General features: G+C 44.6%; 1 protein-coding gene across 1 annotated transcript in view; it reads right to left on the minus strand.

Annotated features, from left to right (window-relative positions):
- The window catches only part of EXOC4 (exocyst complex component 4), a 504,959-nt gene that overhangs the window by 313,069 nt on the left and 167,680 nt on the right, over nucleotides 1-24,210 (minus strand). The window contains exons 8-9 of the mRNA XM_054988676.1: nucleotides 19,712-19,857; nucleotides 14,879-14,967 (exon numbers count right to left, since the gene is read on the minus strand). Coding sequence (XP_054844651.1) covers nucleotides 14,879-14,967; nucleotides 19,712-19,857 — 235 coding nt within the window. The remainder of the gene's footprint in view (nucleotides 1-14,878; nucleotides 14,968-19,711; nucleotides 19,858-24,210) is intronic.

A 24,210-nucleotide genomic window follows, 5' to 3' on the forward strand; every position in this document is an offset into this window, starting at 1 on the left:
TTACAGTAAATACCGATAGCAACCAACGATCAGAAAAAAAAATGTTAATTTTTTTAAAAGCACATATGCGCACGTGCACACGCACAGACACTCACACACAAACTCACACACACACACACATTCTGTACATAGCAAGTTAGAGCCGAAGAGTGAAAGCGTTGCGTCTGCAGAAAAGCAATTTGTTCCCCAAAGACTATCAATATTTTGAATATTTCCATAAAAGAAGAATCCTGACAAAGGTAGCTAATAGAAAACACCGCTGCGAATTAAATGTGAAGGTGGTGTCTGGTTCAAAAGCTGCAACTACAGAACATGTTTCTACACACCAAACAACTCTCTAACTAGGCCAGGGGAAATCCTTCTTAGCCATTCCAAGGCAGGGACCCTCCCAAGGTAATTTCAGCTGAGAAAGGAACGGTGACACTTCAAGCTGGGGTGGGGGGCAGAGGTCGTCCCTGGATGGACGGACTCCTCCCTTCCATGTGCAAAAAAGGCCCTTCAAGCCCACTTTGGTGAAAGGTCAACTTTCAACAATGCTAAAGCTTAAGCCAAATGTTCAAATCGGGGTTGGGGGAAATGTAAGCAACTATTCACCTTGCAACAAAAAAAAGTAAGACAAGACCAATGGTAACCCCCAGTAGTTTAAACTACAGCAAATGTACCTTAAAATAGCAACTGTGCTTTCCTCAGGTGCCAATGACCTGGAAGGCAGGAATCACTTCGCATTAAAGGAAGAATGCTAAGGAGGTTTGTGTGTTTTAGGTCTCCCAACAAGAATGGAAAAAGTATCCGCATCCCATCTCTCCTGGTGGAAGAGAACATCTTTGGATATGCAACAGCATCCCTCACTATGTTGGGAAGGGCCCTAATTAAAGATGTTAAGGTCTGGGAAGAAGCTGGAAAAGGGTTTTTTGAGGGGTGGGGAATCAATTTCCCCTTTTTTCCACAGCCTCCCCCCAGCCAAGTTCTGCACTGAGAATCAGAAATTTCAGCAACTGCTTTTGATCAGAGACTTGAGATACCGATACTTTTATTTTTAATGTCATAGAATCATAGAATAGAATCATAGAATCATAGAGTTGGAAGGGGCCATACAGACCATCTAGTCCAACCCCCTGCCCAGTGCAGGATCAGCCTAAAGCATCTCTGACAAGTATTCATCCAGCCTCTTCTTGAAAACTGCCAGTGAGGGGGAGCTCACCACCTCGCTAGGCAGCTGAGTAATGTGAGTAATCTTGAACATAATTAATATGTTATAATGTTTATTATACACAATATTGTGTATAATAAACACAATATTGAATAGTTTAATGCTTTAATGTTACGAAGTTTAACTACTTATCAAAATGTGCTAGAAGTTTTTATTGTGAATGTGTGACCCTTTTTCTGACCAAATAATATATTTTATGTTATGTGTATCTGGTGCAGTAGAGGCTGTAGACCACCTGCTGTTATACTGTGATCAATGGACTAGTCCCAGTCTTCGGATTCCCCTATTCTTTCTAAATATCAGCTTCCTGTTGAGTCCTGGGTGGTATCTTTATTGTTAGACTTTGATCCAGAAATAACTCGATCTGTTACAAAATATTTGGCAATAGTGGTCTCTTTAAAACGCTGCTAAAATGTCCTGTTGATGCATGAGAAATTGTATAGGCCTATTCATTTATTTGATCCAACGTGTTTTAGATTTTTATGAGACATGTATTTTATTGTTGTGTATTTTGCTTTTGTTTGTTTTGTCGTGTTTTGCAACATCTGTTTTATCCTGATGTCATGTACTGGTTTTATGCTCAGGACTTCTGGTCATATGAACTTAATAATATAAAGGAAATGCTGCTTGTAGAAAACGAAAGCATTTATAGTCTTTAAATTCCATAGATATATCTGATTATTGCAATTGGTATGTGCTAAAAAAGCTATAAAGGATGAATGTTATGTTGTTGAAGCCATAAAATTAGTTTTAAGTTTGACACGATGGCTCATATTACCTATATTTCAAATTTTCCCAAGATTTTCATTTTTTTTTCAGGGAAAAAACGAGGAAGAAACAGTAAAAAATGTCACCTCTAGCCTTATCTATATTCCTAAGGAACTGTTGAAGGATCCCCGTCAACGGTTGCATTTGTCAGTGCATATGCATCAAATCTCTGCAGCAAACACAAATGGAGGTTGAGGCCCAGCTGGCAGTTCTCCGAAGATTTTCTAATGATGTGTACATACGCAGCTCTGCTGAGGTAGCTCTGATGAGATTTTGGAGGGCCTGACCACTGTAAAGGGCAGAGCTATGTAATCCCTGACCCACATGCTGAAGGGAGCTTGGGACATTGCCCTATCCAGGTGAGACTTAAAAGGGCTAAGATTAAATGTCCAGGGCTCTCAGTGCATCTGCCATCTAAAGCAAGCGACACCAACGCGGTGCCCATGTGTGCCGTGGTGCTCGCTAATACCTTTCCTGGTACCTACCAAGTGTTTTTTTAAAAAGTAGGCAGGGGCAGTTAGAGCTTTTCGCCCAGCAAGGCTTTTGGAGATCTGATTGGCTGTGCAGTTTTTAAAATGTTACTTCGGTACCCGCTGCCAACCACAGCACAGATCACAGGTGCTAGAGAGAGCTGCTGTAGCATAGGTGGTTAAGTGGCTAGGCTGCGAATCGGCACTCTGCTAGTTCGACTTCCACTACTGCTCAGCAGGTGGCCTGGGATAAGCCCCTCCTCTCAGCCCAGCTCCCCAGCTGTAGTGTGGGGATAACAGTAACACTGATCTTGTTTACTGCTCTAAGTGCGGCACTAATCTGTCCAGAAGGGTGGTATATAAGCACACTGTTGTTGTTGTTGTTGTTATCATCATCTTCTTCTTCTTTTTCACTGTGACACAGGGTAAACTGCAGCAGCCTTTGTATGGCTGGTGCCACCTTCTGTGGCAGCCATTTTGTGGCTGTACCCACCACGCTGTGTCAGAATTCTAAAGGTTCCCACGGGCTCAAAATGGTTGGGGAACCCTGATCCCTGTGCCACCACTTCTCCTCTCAAATGTTTATGATCAGGGCAAAAAGAGGGGGGGAAGTATGGAGAATTCCTGTATTTGGTAGAAAGCCAAAGTGATCTTAGGAAAAAGTGCCAGATCTGTGTGGAGGAGGTCTCTGCCTGGATAAAAGATACAGAGTTGCCTTCCAAAGGACTGGACCTTTAGCTTAAGCCGAGATAACACTAATGAGGAATGGGAAAGGCAGGAGGACAAAATTTTTAGGGGAGGGGTGATTAAGGGGCTCAAAAAAGCCCCAATGGGCTTAGACTGGAGTAACTCTTCTTAGGATTGCACTGTGGATGACTGTGTGGAAGTCCCATAGGCTCCCCCCCCCACCCCGATGGGGCAACTCTCCTCTCCACCAGGGCAGCTCTCTCCTCTTCATCCCTAAACTCTCTCCTCCTGAGACCTGCTCCAAAATGGCCACAGGAGTCCACACTCCGTGCTTGGGGCAGAGTCAGGTTCTCTTGCGTCCTTGAGTCGGGCAACTTCCCCGGGCATTCTGCCTCACTACCATCACTCTGGGAGTTTCCCCATCCGAGGGCTCAGCCCTGTTCACTGTCCGTGTTGCATGGGGAGGGGGGGAGAGGTGTTCCACTGCCCCCTGACACTTTCTGCAGGAGCCGGTTCCTGTTTGCCTTCTTCTGGTCCCTTCGCTTTGCTGAGCTGGGAGGGATTGGAAAGAGAAGACTTTTCAACAGAGCAGCTTTGGATACGAGATAAACAGAAAGCCCCACCATCCCTTGGTGGCGGCAGGACTGAAACCGATTGTGTCTCCTCCTACCAAAGGAGGGGCTAGGCTTCCCGTGGGCACAGCCCTGCCCCTTGATGAGAAAAGGTGGGGCTCACCTCTCCAAAGATGTTCTCCTCCACTGAGACCCAATGGCAATCTCCACAGCAGTAGCAAACGAGTCATTGTCTTAAACACAGACTTCCCCCTACTCCCCTCCCCTTTTCTTTGCTGTCAAGTTATCTGACCTCTGTTTGATAATCTCATTTCCTGAAAATCAAAATACCGGAAATTTAAGCTTCCTAGAGTGTTAATTGAGACCCTGCTCCATTCCTAATCAAAAAATTGGATGTTTTGCATGAAAATGCTGCTCTAATTAATTCTCAGTCATAAAGCGCCCCGGTTTTAATAACCCCTTCTTGATTGGATAGCCTTTGAAGAGACTAATCCGCTAAACTAGAAAAAACGCACGCAGAGGAAATAATAAGTGAGCTTAGACAGTCTGAACGAGATGATTGCATGAACTCTGTCAAGGCGAAGACAAGCGATCCCTCTGCCCCAACTGCAAATAAAACTCTGGTTCTGACACTGAGAGGCGGACAAAGGCACCTGAGAGGCAAGCGTTCTCTTTGCCACATTTCTCAGAACGGGAGCAGCTCTTTGGTTCGAGTTGCCTTGCTGTCTTGTTTTAAACACAGAGCATTCACCTGCCACTGCGCCCCGTCTAAACGAGAACAGGACAGAGCCGTTCTCCCCTGGTCCATCGCCTCCCAAAGACAATGTGTTATCCTAAGCAACTCTAAGAGGTGCTGAGCTGAATGTTCATTACCCCGGACTTCAAGACCAATTAGTGTCAGCGGAGAACACGAATGGTCTGCTCCAGCAGCCTTCAAAGGGGATTAATTCACAGAGGACAAGCTACGGAATGAGGCATTGTTGTTTCTGCAGAATCATGTGGTACAATCTTCCCTGGACAGTACCATATCAGTCCGCAGGTGTGTCTGTGTCTTTCTGAATGTGCTTCAATGTATAAAGACTACTCCTGGATGCAAAGTTTAGCAACAAAAGGGTCCTCAGATATTCCGGGAGGGTGTGTGTTAACCGTTCTGTACTTAAAATGGAAAGAGGCAGCAATAAACCTTGGCGTTATCTACCACGGCTTGCAAAACCCAAATACTGGAGGAAATCTGCAGGTTGCTCTCCGCCACGGCCACCTTCCTTGATCCTTCAAATTTTCTCACTGCACATACGAAGTCCCTTCACGGTCTCTATAGACAACCCGATCCTTCTACTCTGTTTTCATGGGGGAAACGATCTTAGCATCTTAAGGCAGTGGTGCTCAGCTTGTAGCTTGCAGTGAGCCACTTTTGCAATTACCATCAACCCGAACAGCAACATTTACTTCCATCCCTGGCTTGAATCCTGTACCCCAGGGAGGCTCATAGCTTACCCATTCCTCTGCTGGGGGCTGTTTCAATGTGGGAACCACCTACTACCCACAAGGCCCACTGGGCAAGGGCTTTGCCCACTGTCCTGAAACACAGGACAGGTGTCACAATAGGGAACAGTGCCCAGCTCAGCCACAGGTGGCATGTCCAAGAGCCAAACGCGGCTCCTAAGCCCCTGGATGCAACTGCCCTAAGATGACACAGGCCAGACCCATCATAAAGTCTATCTAACAGAAGCCTGAAACTCTTGTGTTTCACCAAATAACACAAGCGACTAGCAACACACAGCCTGGCCGCTGCATGTCTCTTCTGCCCACATGGTTTCGTCTGAGGCGCCGCACAAAAGAACACTCCTAATTATTGGACGCTTTCTCTAGTGAACGTAAGATAGCCTCATGGTACTGTGACTGCAGTGCTGGATCAGGACCGGGAAGACCCGGATTCAAATCCAAAGCTCACTGGGTGACCTTAAGCAGGCCACCCCTTCTCAGCCTAACCTACCTCACAGAAATGGTGTTAAGATAACAGGGAGGTGAGAACCATGTAAACCATCTTGAGCCCCCCCGGAGGACAGGCAGGATACAAATGTGACAGACAGACAGACCTAGCCTATACTGAAGCTTCATCGCCCCAAAGGCAGCCATCCAAACTCACCTCTAGCCACTGCTAGCCTATGCTTGCCAACCTCCAGGTGGTGGCTGGAGATCTCCCGGAATTACAACTGACCTCCAGGCCACAGGGAACAGTTCCCTTGGAGAAAATGGCTGCTCTGCAGAGTGATCGCTATAGCAATATATCTCAATTGAGTTTCCTCCCCTCCACAAACCTTGTCCTATCCAGGCTCCACCTCCCAAATCTCCAGGAATTTCCCAACCTGGAGCTGGCAACACTAGGCCAACCGGCTCCCCAATGTAAGACTCCAGCAGAGGATACATCCATAAATACCAAACCTGTGCCTCTTTACTCTGGCAATATTCTGGATGTTATCCCTCAGCCATCTGAACTGGGTTAAATTCCATGTGCTTTTAAAAACAATTTAATGCTGGCTCCAGTTCCCCATCCATTCCTTCCATAGTTGGTCCTATATATTGTGATCCAAGTAAAACACTGTAAGTATCTGTTATCAGCCTGCCAATACAATTCTGCCTGTACACATACAGAACAGAAGCCCAGCTCACCCATTTTTCAGAATATACACCAGAGCTTGAAGAATCCCAGGCGCCAGGTCACCCCGATGCTTAGAAATTTCACTGTGGTGCCTAGTAGTTTCAGCAATTATTTTATTGTCATATCTCTCAGCAATCTTTAGTGGAAGTACAAAGCATATTTATCATTTCATACCAGAATATGTTTTGTGTGACATAACAATGCACTGTTGGGTAGCCGTGTTGGTCTGTTGTAGAAGAGCAAGATTTGGGACTAGTAGCACCTTAGAGACTTAACTAGATTCTCAGGATGTGAGCTTTCGAGATTTCACACTCTGAAAATCTAGTCGGTCTCTAAGGTATTACTGGACCCGAATAAAAATACACGTCTGCAGTTCTTGTCATTGTTTGTGCATAGGTTAACTTTACCTCATTCAGTGGTGGTCGATAAATTCATTTCTTAACCATCTACTGTCTGTCCTTGTTCCAAAATCCAATTAAACAGAGCTTTTTAAAGAAATAATGAAATAATGAGAAATTGAAGAGCAATTGTTAGGGTTAGCGGTTAGGGCTTTGTTGTGATGAAAACCAGGTACCCTTCATATTCATTTATTTACTACCATCAGTTTGTCATAGCTTGAATAAAATTCCAAGAAAATGTAAAGAGTTTAGGATTAGGTTTTGTGGTTGCAATAATTAGAAAATAAGGCCATTAAAATGTAAAACCTTGACGGGTGAAAAGTTAATCTGGCACCTAGATTTTTGGGCTACCTCCTGGAGCTGAAACAATCTGGCAAGCTTGATAGACACACTGAAAACACAGAAACACAACAGGTGATTATGAGAAATGCATGTTTCAAGAGAAATGAACAGGAGGCAAAAGATGTAACAGGCCCCGGGATCCACACATGGCTAGGGGTTCCCAGCTGGTGAAAACATCCTACATTCCACACACGTCTCTAGTAACATGTGAAGTTTGGTGCTGGATTGCAGTAGCATATAAAGCACCTTAAATACTTAACCATTACACCGAACTGAGAGCCAGTTTGGTGTAGTGGTTAAGAGTGGGGGACTCTAATCTGGAGAACTGGATTTGACTCTCCACTCCTCCACTTGAAGCCAGCTGGGTGACCTTGGGTCAGTCACAGCTCTCTCAGAGCTCTCTCAGCCCCACCCACCTCACAGGGTGTTTTGTTGTGGGGATAATAATGACATACTTTGTAAACCGCTCTGAGTGGGCATTAAGTTGTCCTGAAGGGCGGTATATAAATCGAATGTTGTTGTTGTTATGTGGATCTCCTCTGCTAAAAGCAGCACGTTAACGCAAGATTTTTTTCCGCTCGCAACAGACCTCTTGCATCAGAGGAAGGCTCCTTCCACCAGAGGAAAGGGCCTCTGCTAGGAGAACAGATCCACAAGTTCCAAAACAATGAACTGAAGTTGAACGTTCAGAGAGAAGAGGGACTTGGAATTGCTTTTGAAGAGAGAGCCATGCCTCAGTGCTGACGTATGTGTTCACATGAATGTCAATGGAATATGAGGAATACCACCTCTGCCCCAGCATGGGATGTGGCAAAGGTATCGATACTGAAGGCACTGATTCTCTGCTAAACCATAAAATTAGGTCACTCACCGTCTTGCAGCCTAACCTACCCTGGCCAACTTCACAAGGTTGTACAAAATGCAATTAATTGCATGCCATCCTGTGCACTTTTTGGCTAGGCAGGATGTAAATTGAACAAGGGTGAGATCAATCTCACTCCAGAAAGTGGAGTGAAGAACGCAGCAATATTCTCAGATCTGTTCATAGAACAGAAACATTCATGAGGAAGGGAAAGCATGTATACCAAAGCACAAAGTCCACAATCTGGACTTTGGCCTACTGATTCCAAAGGACTTCACTTATTCTTATTCTGTGCTAGACGGAGATGCTTCTAAATTTTATTTATTTATTTTATAGTCCACCTTTCTCATTGAGACTCAAGGCAGATGACATAGTGCAAGTCAGTAAGAACAACTGCTAGAACATTCAATGTACAAATACAATACAATCAATAGCTAGAATATTCAATGAACAAATGCAAATGTGATGCAGAAATATGAAATGGGCATAAATCAGAACCACGGAGATGAAACATTGCTGAAACAAAACATAAGTAATTAAACCTGACATCTTTAATGGAGCGGAAACTACCCAGTAGGAGCGCATCTGTATAATAGACAGTACCCAATAAAACAGCTTACAGACCCTGACCCTTTAACAGAGGCAACTCTCGGAGCCAATTCTTACAGCCCAGCCCTATTACCTGAGTAAAAAAGCCCTCTTGAATAATTCAGTTTTGCAAAGTTTGCAGAACACCACGAGAGTGGGAGCTTTCCTGATCTGCTTTGGCAGGCCATTCCATAAGGTAAGGGCTACCACAGAGAAAGCAGCAGCTGATTTTGCCCAGCTTTAGGGTAGTATCTGCAGAAGGCCCTGTTCGGACAAGCGAAGCTGCCGTGGCAGAGCAGAGGGGGAGAGGCGGACCTCCAGATATGAAGAGCCAAGGCCATGAAGGGCTTTGTATGTGATAGTCCAAGTCTTGAACTGAGCCTAGTGGCCGATGGATAGTCAGTGGGGTGACTGCAGGATGGGAGTAATATGCAAGCTCTACCTAGTTCCTGATAGTAAACAAGCTGCGGAGTTCTGTACCAGCTGGAGTCTAAGTTGACGTAGTGCGGAGACGTGCACAGAGTGCATTACAGTAGTCTAGTGTTAATCCAGGTAGCGAGACTGGTCGTGTCCAAGTCAGAGGTCATCTTCCAGTTGGGAGAAGGTCTTTTTTGCAACTGTGTTACCTTGCTTCTCTAGCAACAGCGCTAGATCCTGTATAATTCCAAGACTCTTAAATGAGTCAGATGGCATCAACTGAACCCTGTCAAAGGTAGGAAGAGCAACGCCCTTCAATATCTCCGCCTTCCCAATCAGCACACTTCCATATTGTCTGAGTTCAATTTCAATTTCAGCCATAGCTGAAAGGACCACAGCTGTCAAGCAGGGACTCAGGACTTGTACTACATCACCAGGGGATTTGGATAGCTCTACTACCTGAGTCATCTCTACCGGGACATTTTGCTCCTTTCTATTCCCGTGAAGACTGCCAAAAATGTAATACTTTTCTTCCCTCTCCACCTCAGCTCCTGCTCCCATTACAAGAGTTCAAGGGTAGTTTCAGGTTTGTTAAACTGAACTAAGGCTCCATGGCGATTTACCACCTCACAACCAACATGGAACCGTAGAGAGGTGGCAGCATTTCCAGCAAGGGTCGAGGCGCTGGCATGAAAGCCCTTGGACAGGAAAGAGAGCAGCAGCAATTTCTCTGAAAGCTTCAAGGATCCACCTCCAAGTCACTTTGATCCTGAGCTTGGTGGCAGCACCGGAATCAGCAGGGGGCATCGGTTGAGACAGTAATTAAATCCTATAGCCTCTGCTGCGGCAAAGGGTGCTTCATTAATTACAAGAAAGGTGACGGCTCCGCTGCACAACTTTTTGAAGACCCTGCCGCTGTGTGGAATTAACTGTACTATTAGTGTAATGAATACAAAAGCTATTAAGAGATCTGATAGTAAATTCATCTGAATAAAAATCGGAAGGGGGGGATATCCCTCAACAACCTATGCGCGCACCCCAGAATCATAAAAGCTCTTTTTATCAAGGAAGGCTAAGATCTCACCTCTGCCTATTACGATACTGCTTTAATCACAGCTTGTTTAATATCTTAACATGTACACCCAACCACAGAGAAGTCTAATTGCATTTGGTCTCATTCACCGTTACCCTCGACTCTTTCATTTCTCTCCTGCCTCTCGCCCCCTGCTTGCGCACACACAATTAAATTTTCACCTGCAAGTTCCCTTTGCTTATACTGCAATGGACTCGTATGTAAACGGCTTGGAATAACTCTTCTATAATGCCGCCCACTATGGGTCTCAAGGGAATGAGAGTGGCGTTGAGATCACCCTTGCTAGCACGCACTCCAACGTGGCTGATGGGGCTCATAGAACAGACAAGGAGGAGAAGGCCGGGGGTGGGGGGGGAGAAAGCATGCTAGTTAGGCAACACAGAAGCCCAGAGAAGGCCCCTCTGATTGTATCAAGCACTCAAGATGGCAGCATGGTGGTGTAGTGGCTAGAGTGACAGACTAGGATCTGGGTGATCCAGGTTTGATTCTCCACTCTGCCAAGGACGCTTGCGGGGTGACCTTGGGCAGTCACACATTCTCGACCTAACCTACCTCTCAGGGTTGTTGTGAGGATAAAATGGGTAAGAGGAGAATGAAGTAAGCTGCTTTGGGTCCCCACTGGGGTGAAAGGCTGCAATGGATTATTTTATCCATGCCGCATTAGAGCTTCCAAACCATTCAGTTCTGATATTTATATCGCAACTCTGAACAGCTCCACAGGTTTTAGATAATGAGACATAAGAAGAACCTGAAGAACCTGTTTCTTAGTACAGATAATTTGTATGGGTTCTCTTTGTTTTAACTCTTTCCATCAAGACCCACAGAGATTTCTTTTAGAGAATATAGTTGATTTTTAATTAAACTCTAATCGTTTTAATTAAGGAAGATACTAAAATATAAAGGATCATTAAAATAAAACCTATACGTAATGAAGTTGCAACAAGGATTAAATCTCTTAATATCTCTCAAATAAATCTAAAATAGATTTAAAACCAGATCTACTATGAAATGCATTGAAATTCAATAAGCAGACGTACAAATATATTTCTCACCGATATCTTCATGAGATTTCCTTGATGAAAACTCTAATCTCATATCTGGGTTGAATCTTTTATAGTAATTAGCATGTGCTATAAATAGAAACATCTAAATCTTTCACGTGTGGCAACAATATAAAAATATGATTGGCTTTAGATTAAGCTGATCCTTCAGATTTTCGATGGTGTGATGTTCTATCTAGCCAGAAGTGACGTCATGTTGCAGGTGCAAGACAAACTTCATATACTGTTAGAAGATGACAAGAAATTTAAATGAGCAGGTCATCAATGGCCCATCCTAGCTATTAAAGGACCATTTATCTACTACTGTCCATTCCTTTTAACTGGTTGTTAAAGATAAAACAAACATCTGTGTGGTTATACAACCTGTTGACAAACTACATTAAAGTTCATGCACAGTCCACTGGAATACACGGGTCTAGCTAGATCATATTGTGATCTAATCCATGTTACCGTTACAAGGCGGAGCATAAACGAAGTAAAACAAAATTAAAAATAGCAAAGATGAGTCAGATCCCAACAGCTGACCATGTTTTTAAGAGAAACCAAATGCTTCCTAAGGGCTCTTATGCTGACAATGAGCTTAAAGACAAGATGCCTTCAGCTCTGAGCTAAGCTACAAGAGACAAATTACAGGAGGAGCACGTGAAGGGAGTCACAATGTTAGCTGGGAAGCTGAGTTTTAAAAGAGATCGGAAGGCTTTGTCAATTTCCCCTCTCTACAGAGCCAGGGAGAACCAGGCTCAGAGATTTGTTAATTTCCTTTTTGCCTCCTAGAAGGGGAGGTGAAACTGACAGAGCCTTTGGGAGGCAAAGAGGAAATTAACAAACCCTCTGAGCAGCTGATCTCCCTGGCTTTGTAGAGAGGGGAAATTGACGAAGCCTTCTGACCTCTTTTAAAACTCAGCTTCTCGGCTAACATTGCGACTCCCTTCACGTGCTCCTCCTTGTGTAATTCGTCTCTTGTAGCTTGGCTCTATGTCTCTCTCCTATCACATCTGAATCCTGCCCATCCTCCGGAGCAGTGGATGTCATTCTCCCTTCCCCACTTCATCCTCCCAAGAACCCGGTCATGTGAGCCTGACAGAGCAAGTATCTCAAGGTCAACAAGTGAATTTCATAACTGAGTGGGGGTCTCCCAAAGTCCTTCAAAAGCACTTTGCAATGCCAGTTGGCTGCAGAAAGGAAAAATCCCTGCCCTCCTCGATGCAGGCCACAAACCCGTCCCATGCACTTCCAACAAATGCTGTCACTTTCCACAGCCCCTCTCCCCAACACAAATCACACACCGTTGCCAAACACCTGAGTGATGGGGCGTATGGCTTGACAACAGGAGTGGGGGGTTGGGAGGGGCAGCACTTGCATTAAGACTGTGCCCTCCCCCAAGTTTCCAAGCTGATGTTGTGGTTCTTGACTGGCAGAGCAGACAAACTTGGAGCACACAATCACAGATTATGAACACCACAGAGTCCGCGTGTAATGGAGAGCTTAAAAAGGTGATGCGACACATTCATGGAGGAGAGATCTATCAGTGGCTACTAGCCAGGGGGACTAAAGGGAGTCTCCACAATCAGAGGCAGCAAACCTCTAAATAGCAGTGCCAGGAGGCAACATCAGGGGAAGGCTTCAGCCTCGTTGTTGGCATTCCAGAGTAACTCCTGGGCCACTGAGTGAGACAGGATGCTGGACTAGATGGACCACGGGCCTGATCCAGCACAGCTCTTCTTAGCTTCACTTCTGTTTAACTGGACATTCTTGCCATTCTTGGATGCTTCTCACACATATTATCCGTTGGTCTGGGTTATTTATTTATTTCAGTACTTCATTTGTACCCTGCCTTCCTCCCCAATGGGTATCCCAAGTAGCTTACATTGTTGTCCTCTCCTCCATTTTATCTAGTTTTGTTAGTGTAATGATTTTAAGTAAATGTGTGCATGTGTCTTTAAATTCTTGGTTTGAGCTAGGTGAAGAGTGGAGGTGAGAAAGGGAAGAGTGAGTGATGTGATTGGTTGATGACTGAGAGTGGGTGGAGTGAATGCAGTTTAGACTGAGAGTGCAGGGAGAAAGGTTGGAGGCAGAAGAAGGCAGGCTAGCTGTGTGCTGCCTGAGTATACTGAAGTATTTATGAGAGAAATATGACCTGTGTGGAACCTGAACTGAGCATGTTTGTGAAAGGACACTCAGTCAGGGAAAGAGAGGCCGGCTGTGGGCTGCCTGAGGAGTTTTAAGAATTCCTGTAAGAGAAATATTGAGTTAGAGAAAGAGGCTGTGTGTGAAGCCTTAGAAGAACCAAGAACTACGTTTATGAAACCGATACGATTCTTGACTAAATAAAAGTTTGTTTTGTTTTGTTATATCCCAGTGTAGCTGTCATTGCTATATCCCATTCCTATCCTCAGGGCCACATAGAACCACGAAGGAGCCTGATGCTTAGGAACGTTACCAAAGGGAAAACTTCAATAAAATATATTGGAATATAATATTCCTGGTGGCGGAAAACGACCCAGAGGGTGTTAAGGGAAAGATTAAAAGAAATATCTACACAAAGAAAGTAAAGGTCATAACAGTTTGTTTCTTCTCTGTTCCTTACTCCTCTCCAAGGCCATTCTGGGTCTCTGAACACAAGAAGCAGCATTATACTGACTCTGCCCATTGGTCCATCAAGGTCAGTATCATCTACTCAGACTGGCAGCCACTCTCTGGGGTCTCGGCTGGAAGTCTTTCACGTCATCTACCACAGGTTGTATAACCACACATCTGCCACCTGATCCGTTCAGCTGGAGATACCAGGCATTGAACCTGGCACCTTCTGCATGTCAAGCAGATGACCTGCCACTGAACCACAGCTCCTCCTTATTTGGCATGTTTAATAGAGAGAGACCAAGCCAGTCCTGTTTCTGTCCTGCAGAAGCACCTTCCATGATGCCTTTGATCAAGTCCAACAACTGCTTCCCAATACTTTTGGCTACATCCATGACAACCTGTTGCGCACCTCTGATGATAAAATTTATCATTTAGCATCTGTATCCATCCTTCCCAAGTCTTAATGCAGTAGTGGCCTGCCCATTTCTAAACTGGCTCTGATTTCTCCCCTCTCTCTTTCTCTTGGCCACGTCCTCCCCATCTCTTCTTAAACCCTCTTTATCCCCCATCTTTTTGGAGGGCAAAGACTCCCCACTTGCCAGAGCCTAAATTTTCTCTCTGTACATACATTCCACTCTAGCTACAGACTTGTGTATGTACATCATCTTACACAATATTCATCAAGTGACATTAATTATAACTGCAAAGCATTTTTGACACTTCCAGCTTATGTTATGCTTCCAGGAAGGTTCTTGGCAGCAAACAAGCTGTTCAGTTCCAGGATTAAAGAAATAACCTCTTTCCCCAAAAACGTCATTCATATTCATCGGGACAAATTGGAATCAGCCATGTAAACATACGAAGACTGTAACTGACCAGAGTTTTTTTGTCACATCAGAACTTCCAACTCAGTTTCAGTAATATCCTGCGTTCAAAACATTTAAGCACTCAATTGCCAAACAAATAATTTGGGGGGGGGGGGGGAATTACAGGTCCTATTTCAAGGCTGGCTCCGAGAGCCCAGCCCAAATTTCATTGCAGGATCTAATCCCATTTGCAGTTCTGGTTTCCTTCCGATTTGTTTTTTAGGAGCTCACAGCTTCCAGTGGCAACGTAGAAATAGTAAACACCAAGAAAGCAGTTCATTCAAAAAGTATTGCGCTTGGCTTACCTTGAAGTTCGCCACTCCTGCTGTACAGCTCCCGTCTCTGTTCTCGCAAATAAGCACTCATACTAATGGCATGAGACGATGACTCAAACCTGCAAGGAGACAAAACGCAGCACATCAATAAACTGATGCACAAGAGCCTCTGAGGCCAGAAGGACTGTACTACCAGTCAGTACATATTGCCAGTAAGTTCTTGCAAGGGAAAGTGGCCGTTAATGTCAGCCTTCCAAAGCCTACCAACATCATATTTCTTTGGATCTCCAGCAACGATCCTGCCCTACTCTCCCCCAGATCTCTCCTCTAGTTTATTATTTTGCACAGTTCCACCGTTAAGATCCAGAGTTCATATAATTATTTTCGCAACCCATTTATTTATTCATTTAAAGCGTTTAATTTTGCTGCCTTCTCCAAAACAAGACTCGATGCCCCAGAGCAGTGGCAGGAAGGAAGGGCAGAAAGAAATGCACATGGATTTGTGTTACACCCATGTGCTCCTAAATAACTGCAAGGAGTAGAACATCTACCCATGACCTCGAAAAATTACAGCAGAAAGCACTACATACAAGTTACACCATTTCTCCTGAATCACAAGGAGGAGGAAGCCTGAAACTCAGTGGGGCGTCCATTACAAACAGCCAGAGATACAGCCAAGAAAGCTGCCACCACGGAAGTCCTCACCTGTCGGACAAAAGACACCACCTGAAGAAGGTGGTCTGAGAACCCTGAGCCAGCATGTAGGGGGGAGGCAGCCCCTCAAGTACAGACCAGTGGATCTGACTCCATATAAAAGGCTTCCTATGTTCGCAGTGTCCTCTCTCTCACAACCAACCAATGGAGGTAGGTTAGGTTGAAAGAGAGGCTCGATTCAGGTACCATGCAAAACCATATTTTAAATAAACTGACTGAATGCGGGCTACACCGCTAACTACAGTTAGTAGGGGTTCCTCAAACCAGGATCTGAGTCCATAGTTTGCAACTGGTTATGAACCACAATTAGTCTTAATAATGGTTTCATGTGATGGATGAATATGGATAGCCTGATACCATTTTGGCATGCTCTCAGATGGACTGTGCTTCTCATTTGGCATTTGATGGACTTGGGGACATTTCTGTATTTCCATGAGAGAACTGAGATGGAATTCAGCTTCCTGGGAGAATGTGATACAAGGTGACACCGTGCCAGCAATAAAGTTAACTGCTTGCTTACATCCCTCAAAAGATGGATGCAAGTTCAGGCCTCACCACCATGGCCTGAAGAATACGCTTTCCACACTTTATTGTAAAATCCAGCTCGATAAAGATTTCTGGTGAACTGAAAAGCTTGCACAACGTTTTGCATGCATTTGGTTAGTCCTCATAAAAGGTACTACACGGATTTCATTCTTAGTTTTGGATTTTGCATGGACTGTACATGTTTTTTATTTTTTCATTAATCTATCTATCTGTCTATTTTTATTTACTTCATTTATACACCTCAATGGGGATCCAGCCTGGCTTATGTTGTTCTCTTCTCCTCCATTTCATTCTCACAACAACTATGTGAGGTAGGATAGGCTGAGTGTGTTTGAATGGCCCAAGGTCACTCAGTAGGGTTGGGAAATTCCTGGAGATTTGGGGGGGTGGGGCCTGGAGAGGGCGGGGTTTGAGGAGGGGAGGGACCTCAGGAGGGTACAATGCCATACGGTCCACCCTCCACAGCAGCCATTTTCTCCAGGGGAACTGATCTCCGTATTCTGCAAATCGGTTTTAATTCTGGGAGATCTCTGGGCCCCATCTGGAGGCTAGCAACCCTATCCCCCAGCAAGCTTCCATGGCAGAGTGGGGATTTGAACCAGCTTTTCCTCTGGAGACACCCTCACGTGCACCATGGCAATGAGATATTAATGCCATAATTATTCTCAAAAAGAACTGAGACCGAAAGCAGTTCCATTACTGTGTATGGCCCCAAACATCTATAATAGCCAAACCCCTGGGGAGAAATTCTCTTCCGTCATTCTTACAGTAAAAATGCTGCCCGTACACAGCACTGCCCTAGGCAAGTGTTTACAACTGCACAGCAAAAAGGCTCCATATTCTGTTAAATTTATTTTTGAAAGATGATAACCATAGATGCAGAGATTCTACTGACAGGTGGATGGCCCACTAAAAAGGATAGAAGGCTAGGAGGAGACAATTACACCGTCTGGCAAGACAGACACTGAAGACGGAAGAAACAGTGTGACTCAAGGCAGCATAAAACATCTACATCTCTCAGGTGGATGAGAAATGCCATTTTCAACAGAGATCTCCCCACAGATACAGCGACGGCTGACAGGAGACAGATAACGCAACCAGAGATCGCAGCAAGTATGGCTGTCACTGCAGTGAGCGATGACGAGAGAATGAGCGGCAAGAGACATGTTCTTCTTATTAAGCAATTATGCCTTACTTCATTTTCGTCAAACAGAAACGAGCATATTGGGCTAGAAGAGAGAAACCGTAACATGCTGAGCAACAAAGGATTGGGGGGCGGGCGGGGGTGTAACCATAGGATCAGCAAGGACAGCGACAGATTCAAAACTTTTACAGTGCGGGAAAAGGAATCTCAAAGAGGGTCCCCATCTTTACCCCTCTTTTCTGATGTAGAGAGGGAACTGGAAACTGGTTTCCAATGTAACTCCACACATAAATGTCTTGGCAAATTCTTCTCTCTTGAAAAGATAACTTCTTTCAAGGAAGCGTCTAAGCAGAAAGATGGTCCTCCCACTATGAAGAATGACATTGTATTCGCTTTGCCAAATCGAAGAGCGGAGTACAAAGGAAGCCTAGAGCCTGTCCTTCATTAATTCTCATTGACCACTAGGACTGTCTGCCTGTTCTTTAAAAAAAAAAGAATGGAGAGAGAACTTCCTAAAAGACGCCCTCTGATTTGTTTGAATGCGTATTAAGACAGGTGCAGACGCTCTTGAAAAGAAGATAAATCAGAGATAGTTATTTTCTTTACTAAGTCCAACAGGAAAAGTGGGTGTCAGCTCAATCCTGACAACATCAAGACACCCACAGACAGGGGAGGGGTTTCTAAACACACAGGGGGCTTACGAACATGCAGAACATTATTGCTTCGTACTTTAACAAGGAAGTGGAGGGGGAAAGAAAGTTGCCCGATGATGACTGAGGGAGATAGTAGAGCAGTGATACTCGCTACTCGAGAGAAAGCAAAAGCTCAGGGGAAGGCAGGACACAAGAGTTACATTTGTCCAGACACATTGGGAGCAGTGTGACCTCCAGTGGTACTGCCAGCATCCCAGGGGCTCACCTTAAACCGGGCTGATAATTCTATTGGTCTATCAGAAGATGACTGGCGTGACCTCGCTGCCTTCTCCCATACCACTGGCCCCACCACTTCAGGGCTCGGGTTGCCAACCTCTAGGCAGGACCTGGAATTCTCCCAGAATTACAACTGACCCCTAGACCACCGATACAACTTCCTCTGAAGAAAATGTCCATTTCAGAGGGTGGCATCACATCCCTGCTGACCTCCCTCCCTTCCCAAAACTCTGCCCTCCGCAGGCTCCAGCCCCAAATTTCCAGGAATTTCCCAAGTCTGAGATGTCAGTCCAATCAGGGGCTCACTTTGGTTGCAGGAGCAGAGAACTAGCCCTGTGCGCTGAACAAAATGGTCAGGAGTGCCGCTGTTCAGCATGAGTGTCAGAGACTGCCCATCCCTGGAGCCCCCCTCTGTTAACTAAGTTCATTTGTACCAACTTTTCACAAAGGGAAAGCCCGGAAGTCACACACACAGCCGGGACATAGAGAACCAGCCAAAACCATGCCCCCATGGCCCCAAGGAATGAAACAAAAAGCTTTGGGTTTTGAACATTTGTATTCACTGCGTTCCTCAAAAAATTAACTTACTGAAAATATTATATTCTGCTTTTTATTAGTGAACCAAAAGCTTTCACTGATGTTGCAGGGCAGCGATTCCTAAGACACACCAACAAGTTGAGCAAAGGGCAGTGAGAAATGATGGACGTAACGAAGACCAGAAGCTTGAAGGAGTACAAAAGACTGAGATAGGATGACTAAGACTGCGGCAGAGATGAAATGAATCAGCATTCAAACAAAGACAATGGACCAAGGATAGAACTCTTGAGTAAATCAGCACAGAATGGAAAAGAGGAAGTGAAGCTGCTAACACAGCACAGGCGTTGCTTTTCTCAGTCAGTAACTTTATAAATCTGTTCACATTCACAGTGAACACACTGTGTCACAGTGTACCTTGACCAGAAGTGGAAAAATAAAAACAGAGCGCCTGGAATTCAGACAACAGTAGGAAAGAACAAACTCCTTCCTTCTGCTGCAATGGGGGGGTGGGGGTAGAGAGCTTGCTCACACTCAGTCCCGGAAAGGCTGAGAAAAAGATGTTTTTTTCTGTATGCTCCTTCCTTGACAGCAAGTCAGAGCCTCTCTTCCTCTTCCAACTATCACTTCTCCCTCTGGGCATAAAGCAGCAATGTCTGGGGGAGTGGGAAGGAGGTAGCTGTGAATTTCCTTCATTATGCACGGGGTTGGACTAGATGATCCATGGGGGTCTCTTCCAGCTGTATGTTTCTATTTTTCTCCCAGTGAGGACTCCTCTAGATCTTCTGCTCACCTTGAAATTCTTTGCCAAGGGATTTTTTTTTAATAGGGAGAGTTCAGTTTGGGCCTAGGTTCCACACAATAAAAGCATCTGTGACACTCCATCTGGGACAAAGTTAGAGATACTGGCCTGAATGCAAACACAGGGCAGTACGGAAGACTGGCCAAGCTCAACCTAACATAGAGCTCAGGCATGAGGGACAGAGAAACACTCACTTGAACAGGGAGTTCTTCGGTCTCTGAGGTTTCTTTTTTGCAAAGAATGCTGCAAATTCTCTCCCGGAGCTGGCATAGCTAAGCTGCGCGGAGGGTTCAGAGGAAGCCCGCGTATTTTTCATATCCAAGTACTCGGTGAGCAGCATCTGGAAGGAAAGCAAAAATGGAGCAGCATGTTCAAAAAGGTTTCAAAATCCAATCGAAACATTTTGCAAATGGGCCATGAGTTAAGGCAAGGGGGGGAAGCAACAGGCACATGGCACAAACGTTCACTACCACACTAAAGCCTCGTCAGCGGCCAGTTTCTGCAGGTCCTTGGGTTTCCCTGACAGAAATGGTAAATTCTCACTGCTGGCATCAGTCAGTAACTAACACAGACTACCAGTGCAGTCCTTTAGGTGCTGACAGAGCCCGTTTGACATGTAAGGGCATAGTTACAAAGTAAAAGTTGTGTTATCCATTTGTGGAAATCAAGCTTGTAAAGCCATGGCTATCAATATATCTGGGGACAGAATGCCCATCCTCCCTCTTGCCAATCACGGTGACGGTTAGTACCTGGTTGTCACTGCTTTTGTTGTATATTGTGACTGCACAGCTTGGATGGCCACTGATTTTATTTGTACTGCAGCCTGATACGATGAAGGGAAGGCGGAGGGAGAGCTGAGGTAAAAGTCTCTCACAAAAGGCTGAGGTAAAAGGCTCTCACACTATTTTTGCTACTGGACTCTTTCACTATCTCGCCTCTCCTTTCCTTCTGTTTAAACCCCAGCCACCACAATATCCACAGAAAGGGGGGAGGGCACAAGTGTTTTTTAACTGGTTAGTAGCTCCATTTTCCCTAAAAGGGCTTTTATTTGTGACCCTGATAATGTGGTACTCGATAGTGAGGTGATTAAAAACCCCTTTCCCCCAACTATTTTGACTTGACAGACAGCACACAGATGGACCAGAACAACCGCCAAAAATTTATTTATAGAAAATAAGTTGTAGAAACAGTTAAAGGTTTTATGCGGAATAAATGTAAGCACAAATGTTACAACTGGCTCACACTCCACTCTCCTAAGGTTACGTCTTTCCTTCACTGCGAGTTAACTTGTTGAACCAGCTGAAAGGAGAAATTAATGCTTTTCCTCTAGTCAGGGCTCCTTCTTTACCACAGCTGACCGGCTTCTACTCAAGAACCTAGGCTGTTCTTTTAAACTCTCAGAAAACCTGGCCTCAGAACCAAAAACAGAAAAGATTCTGAAATAGGCCCTTCACAGTGTGTTTAATTCCTTAAAGCAAGCTTCCTACCCTACCCAGACCCCAAAATCCTAACTAAAAAGCCTAAAATAAAAAGCCTGATTCAGCTGATGCCCTTATCCAAGGCTGCAATATCCCTGTCCAACGGAAAATGTCTCAATTCTCCCCCTTTTAAGCTGAGTTGGCTCACTCTGTCCCAGCCAGTGAAGTTCCAGGGCTCTGATTGGCTGGAGCATGCTTGCTCTGGGGCTTGTTTGAGGGCAGAATCCCCAGGATTGGTTAGAGCCCTGGAAAACAGGCGGAACTTAGGGGCTGATTGCCACAGAGGCCCACTGCCACAGAGGCCCACTGCCACAGAGGCCCACTGCCCACCACCAATTATCAGTTCCCTCACTGGACACTGAAAGTGCCACCGAGGGTGGTGATGTGCCAGGCCTTTTGTTGATGTTGCAGTGTGCAATGAAGGCAGCAGCCAAGCCAGCACCCTACAGGATGCAGTGGAGTGCAGCAGGAACAGCCAGGCAGCAGCCAAGCCAGCACGAGAGAAGCTGCTTGCCAGGCAAGAGAGCTCTGCCGGTCCCCCATGTCTCCCAAGGGTTGCTTCTCTCATGTACTGTCAGGGTGCAAAACAAGATAAAGCTAGTCTCTATCTTAATTTCTTTAACAATATTTTGTCTCCATTTTTGCATGAGGAGAAACATTCAGCAATCACTGGAGTAAAGCCTTATTAATCAGCACATGCATAAAAGAAGCAGTATAAAACCAATCTAAGTTTGTTACGTAAAGTAGAAGAAATGACTGACTGGTTACATCACTGGGATTCAAGAAAACTATTCAGGTGGCAGTTAAATAGAAGCAGGAGAAATCAATTATTCTAGTTCAATCCTGTTGGTTTTGCAAAGGAGGTGGAAGAAAAATTAAGTTAATTTTGATCCAGCAGCATTAAGCCACCCACGACTCCTGAGGTCCCTATGAGCATATCGGTTTCTATACTTCACCCTATTATGAAGCCCCCTAACCTAATAGAAGAACACTGAAGGTAACAAGTAGAACATATCAGTGAAGCAAGGATGCTATTTAAACAAATTAGCAGGAAATAACAACCGGGCCAACGGTACTAAGCTGCTAATTGGACACTACTGAGAATTCCCTTTAAAAGGATACAATACAGTTAAATAAAGATAACCTGATTCCTACCCCTAAATATCTCAATTAGAACTTGGCCAAGAAGAATGCTACTAAAACATCCTCATTCTAAAGCAAGGAAAGGGCCCAACTTTCACCTGATTTTCATTGCACATTATTTGCCTCAGTATTTGCTTTACTCAGCAAATTTTAAGGACTGATTCCCACATTACTTTTAAAATTTTAGGAGTACGCTACTTATTTAGTGTGAGCTCAAAATATATCCAGTAAAAGAGAAATATTTATACAACAGAGAGCTGGGGCCTGCTACTGTTCCCTGCCAAGTGTACAGCCAAGGGAAAGCACGTTCAGAACAATCCTAAAACTTTTCAAAACGGTGTTCCTCTGAACGAATAACCTTACAAAAGATAATAGGTCCATTTTATTATGGATATCTAGGAGTGGCTCCAGAATTTAAGACTTGTTGCTTAAGCACTACCTTCCTTTATAACGCCTTAATATCCCATTGTAAAATCCAGTCTATTAATTCTATCAGACTGAAATGCGGTACAGAGAATGTTCCTGGAGAGGGATACAATGTGACCAGATTTCAGTACATTCAGATTTAAAATGGCTGAGTTACAGGTCTTTCTTTAATTTGCCTTGAGCTTGCAGGGTTACAAAATTAGCGATGCCTTTTTTGCACACCACAGAATAGACTGAATCCAATCCTGACAAACTAACCGAGCCTCTACCTCTTCTGAAGACCTTGTTAAATCATAAAATCAAAATATGCCACAGCTATCAGGAAGGTTTAAAGAAGGGAAACCTAAATGAGGAAACAACAGGGAGGCAGGTTACTACAAAGTACCTCACAGTACCACAGACCGTGCCAGTGTCTCGCTCCATCCCCTCCACAGCCTCTCATTCCATCTCCCATCGGGTTACCAGGAATGTCGAAGAGACTATAATAGGCTTGTCATATCAATTCTTTATTTGCTAAAACCAAAAGGTCGCTGCTAAAAGGAATATTTAACACAAAAATATAATCCGGGTGAGCCTCTGCATGACAAATCCGAGATGTACAATACAAAAGTCTGTAGATCAAAACCATTAGCACCACTCTTAACATGATAGGGTGATGACCAAGCGATGCCCTTGGCAAGGTCAAGCAATAGATTTAACATCCTTGCCTCCAATTATAATAAACTCTTCTTGGTGCCTTAACGGGTCAGCTATTCCCAGGTTATTTCTTTAGGTTTACAATTTCATGAATACCTTTAGAGGTATTCCCTCCCCATCCCAAACAAACACCCAAGAATGGAACACCAAACTCCTTCCTCTGATAACACAACAATGTGCTGGGAAAGGAATGGAGAATTCAGTTCCCAGCTAATTAGTCTGGGGTAGAGGTTTTTAAAATTTATTTTTGTTATTTACGGGGAGGGGAGGCAGCATAGCCCGAACTCATCAGATCTCGGAAGCTAAGCAGGGTCAGTTCTTGGACGGGCGAACACCAAGGAAGGCTCTGCAGTCCGTGGCAAACCCCCTCTGTTCCCCACTTGCCTTGGAAGACCCTTTCTGGGGTCACCATAAGTCAGTTGTGACTAGATGGCACTTTACATACATAAGTTATTTATATTCCACCTTTCTCGTGAAGACTCGAGACAGATTATACAGTGTAATTCAATATAATTGACAGCTGGGGCATTCAATAAACAATGCAATAGGGTACAGGTTACAGAATAATTTGAAAACATGCTGAAATCTGATACAGAGTTGGGAAAAGGTTGAAACAAAACTTTTTGGCGTAACATAACAAACGATATAGACTGGGTTTTACGGTCACTGTTTGAGACCAAGCAGGAATTTTGGGGGTCTCTGTCAAATTGACATAGATTGGGTCCTTTTGTTTCCTTTGCATTATCCCGGGGCTGGTGGAATGAGGCTGTATACAGCACTCATTTGACTGCTCAGGCCACAACATACATCAGGAATAGTGTGACTTGCTACAGTAGGGATGGTTAATCGGCAAGCACTCTGAGCCAACTAAGTATGGGGGAGGGGCTCTTCTCAAGCTAGTCCTTCATCCGCTTGAGCAGCAGGGAAGTCAGGGGCAGAAACGCTCTTGG

This window comes from Eublepharis macularius, chromosome 9 (genome assembly GCF_028583425.1).
Source record: "Eublepharis macularius isolate TG4126 chromosome 9, MPM_Emac_v1.0, whole genome shotgun sequence".
NCBI classification, from domain to species: Eukaryota; Metazoa; Chordata; class Lepidosauria; order Squamata; family Eublepharidae; genus Eublepharis; species Eublepharis macularius.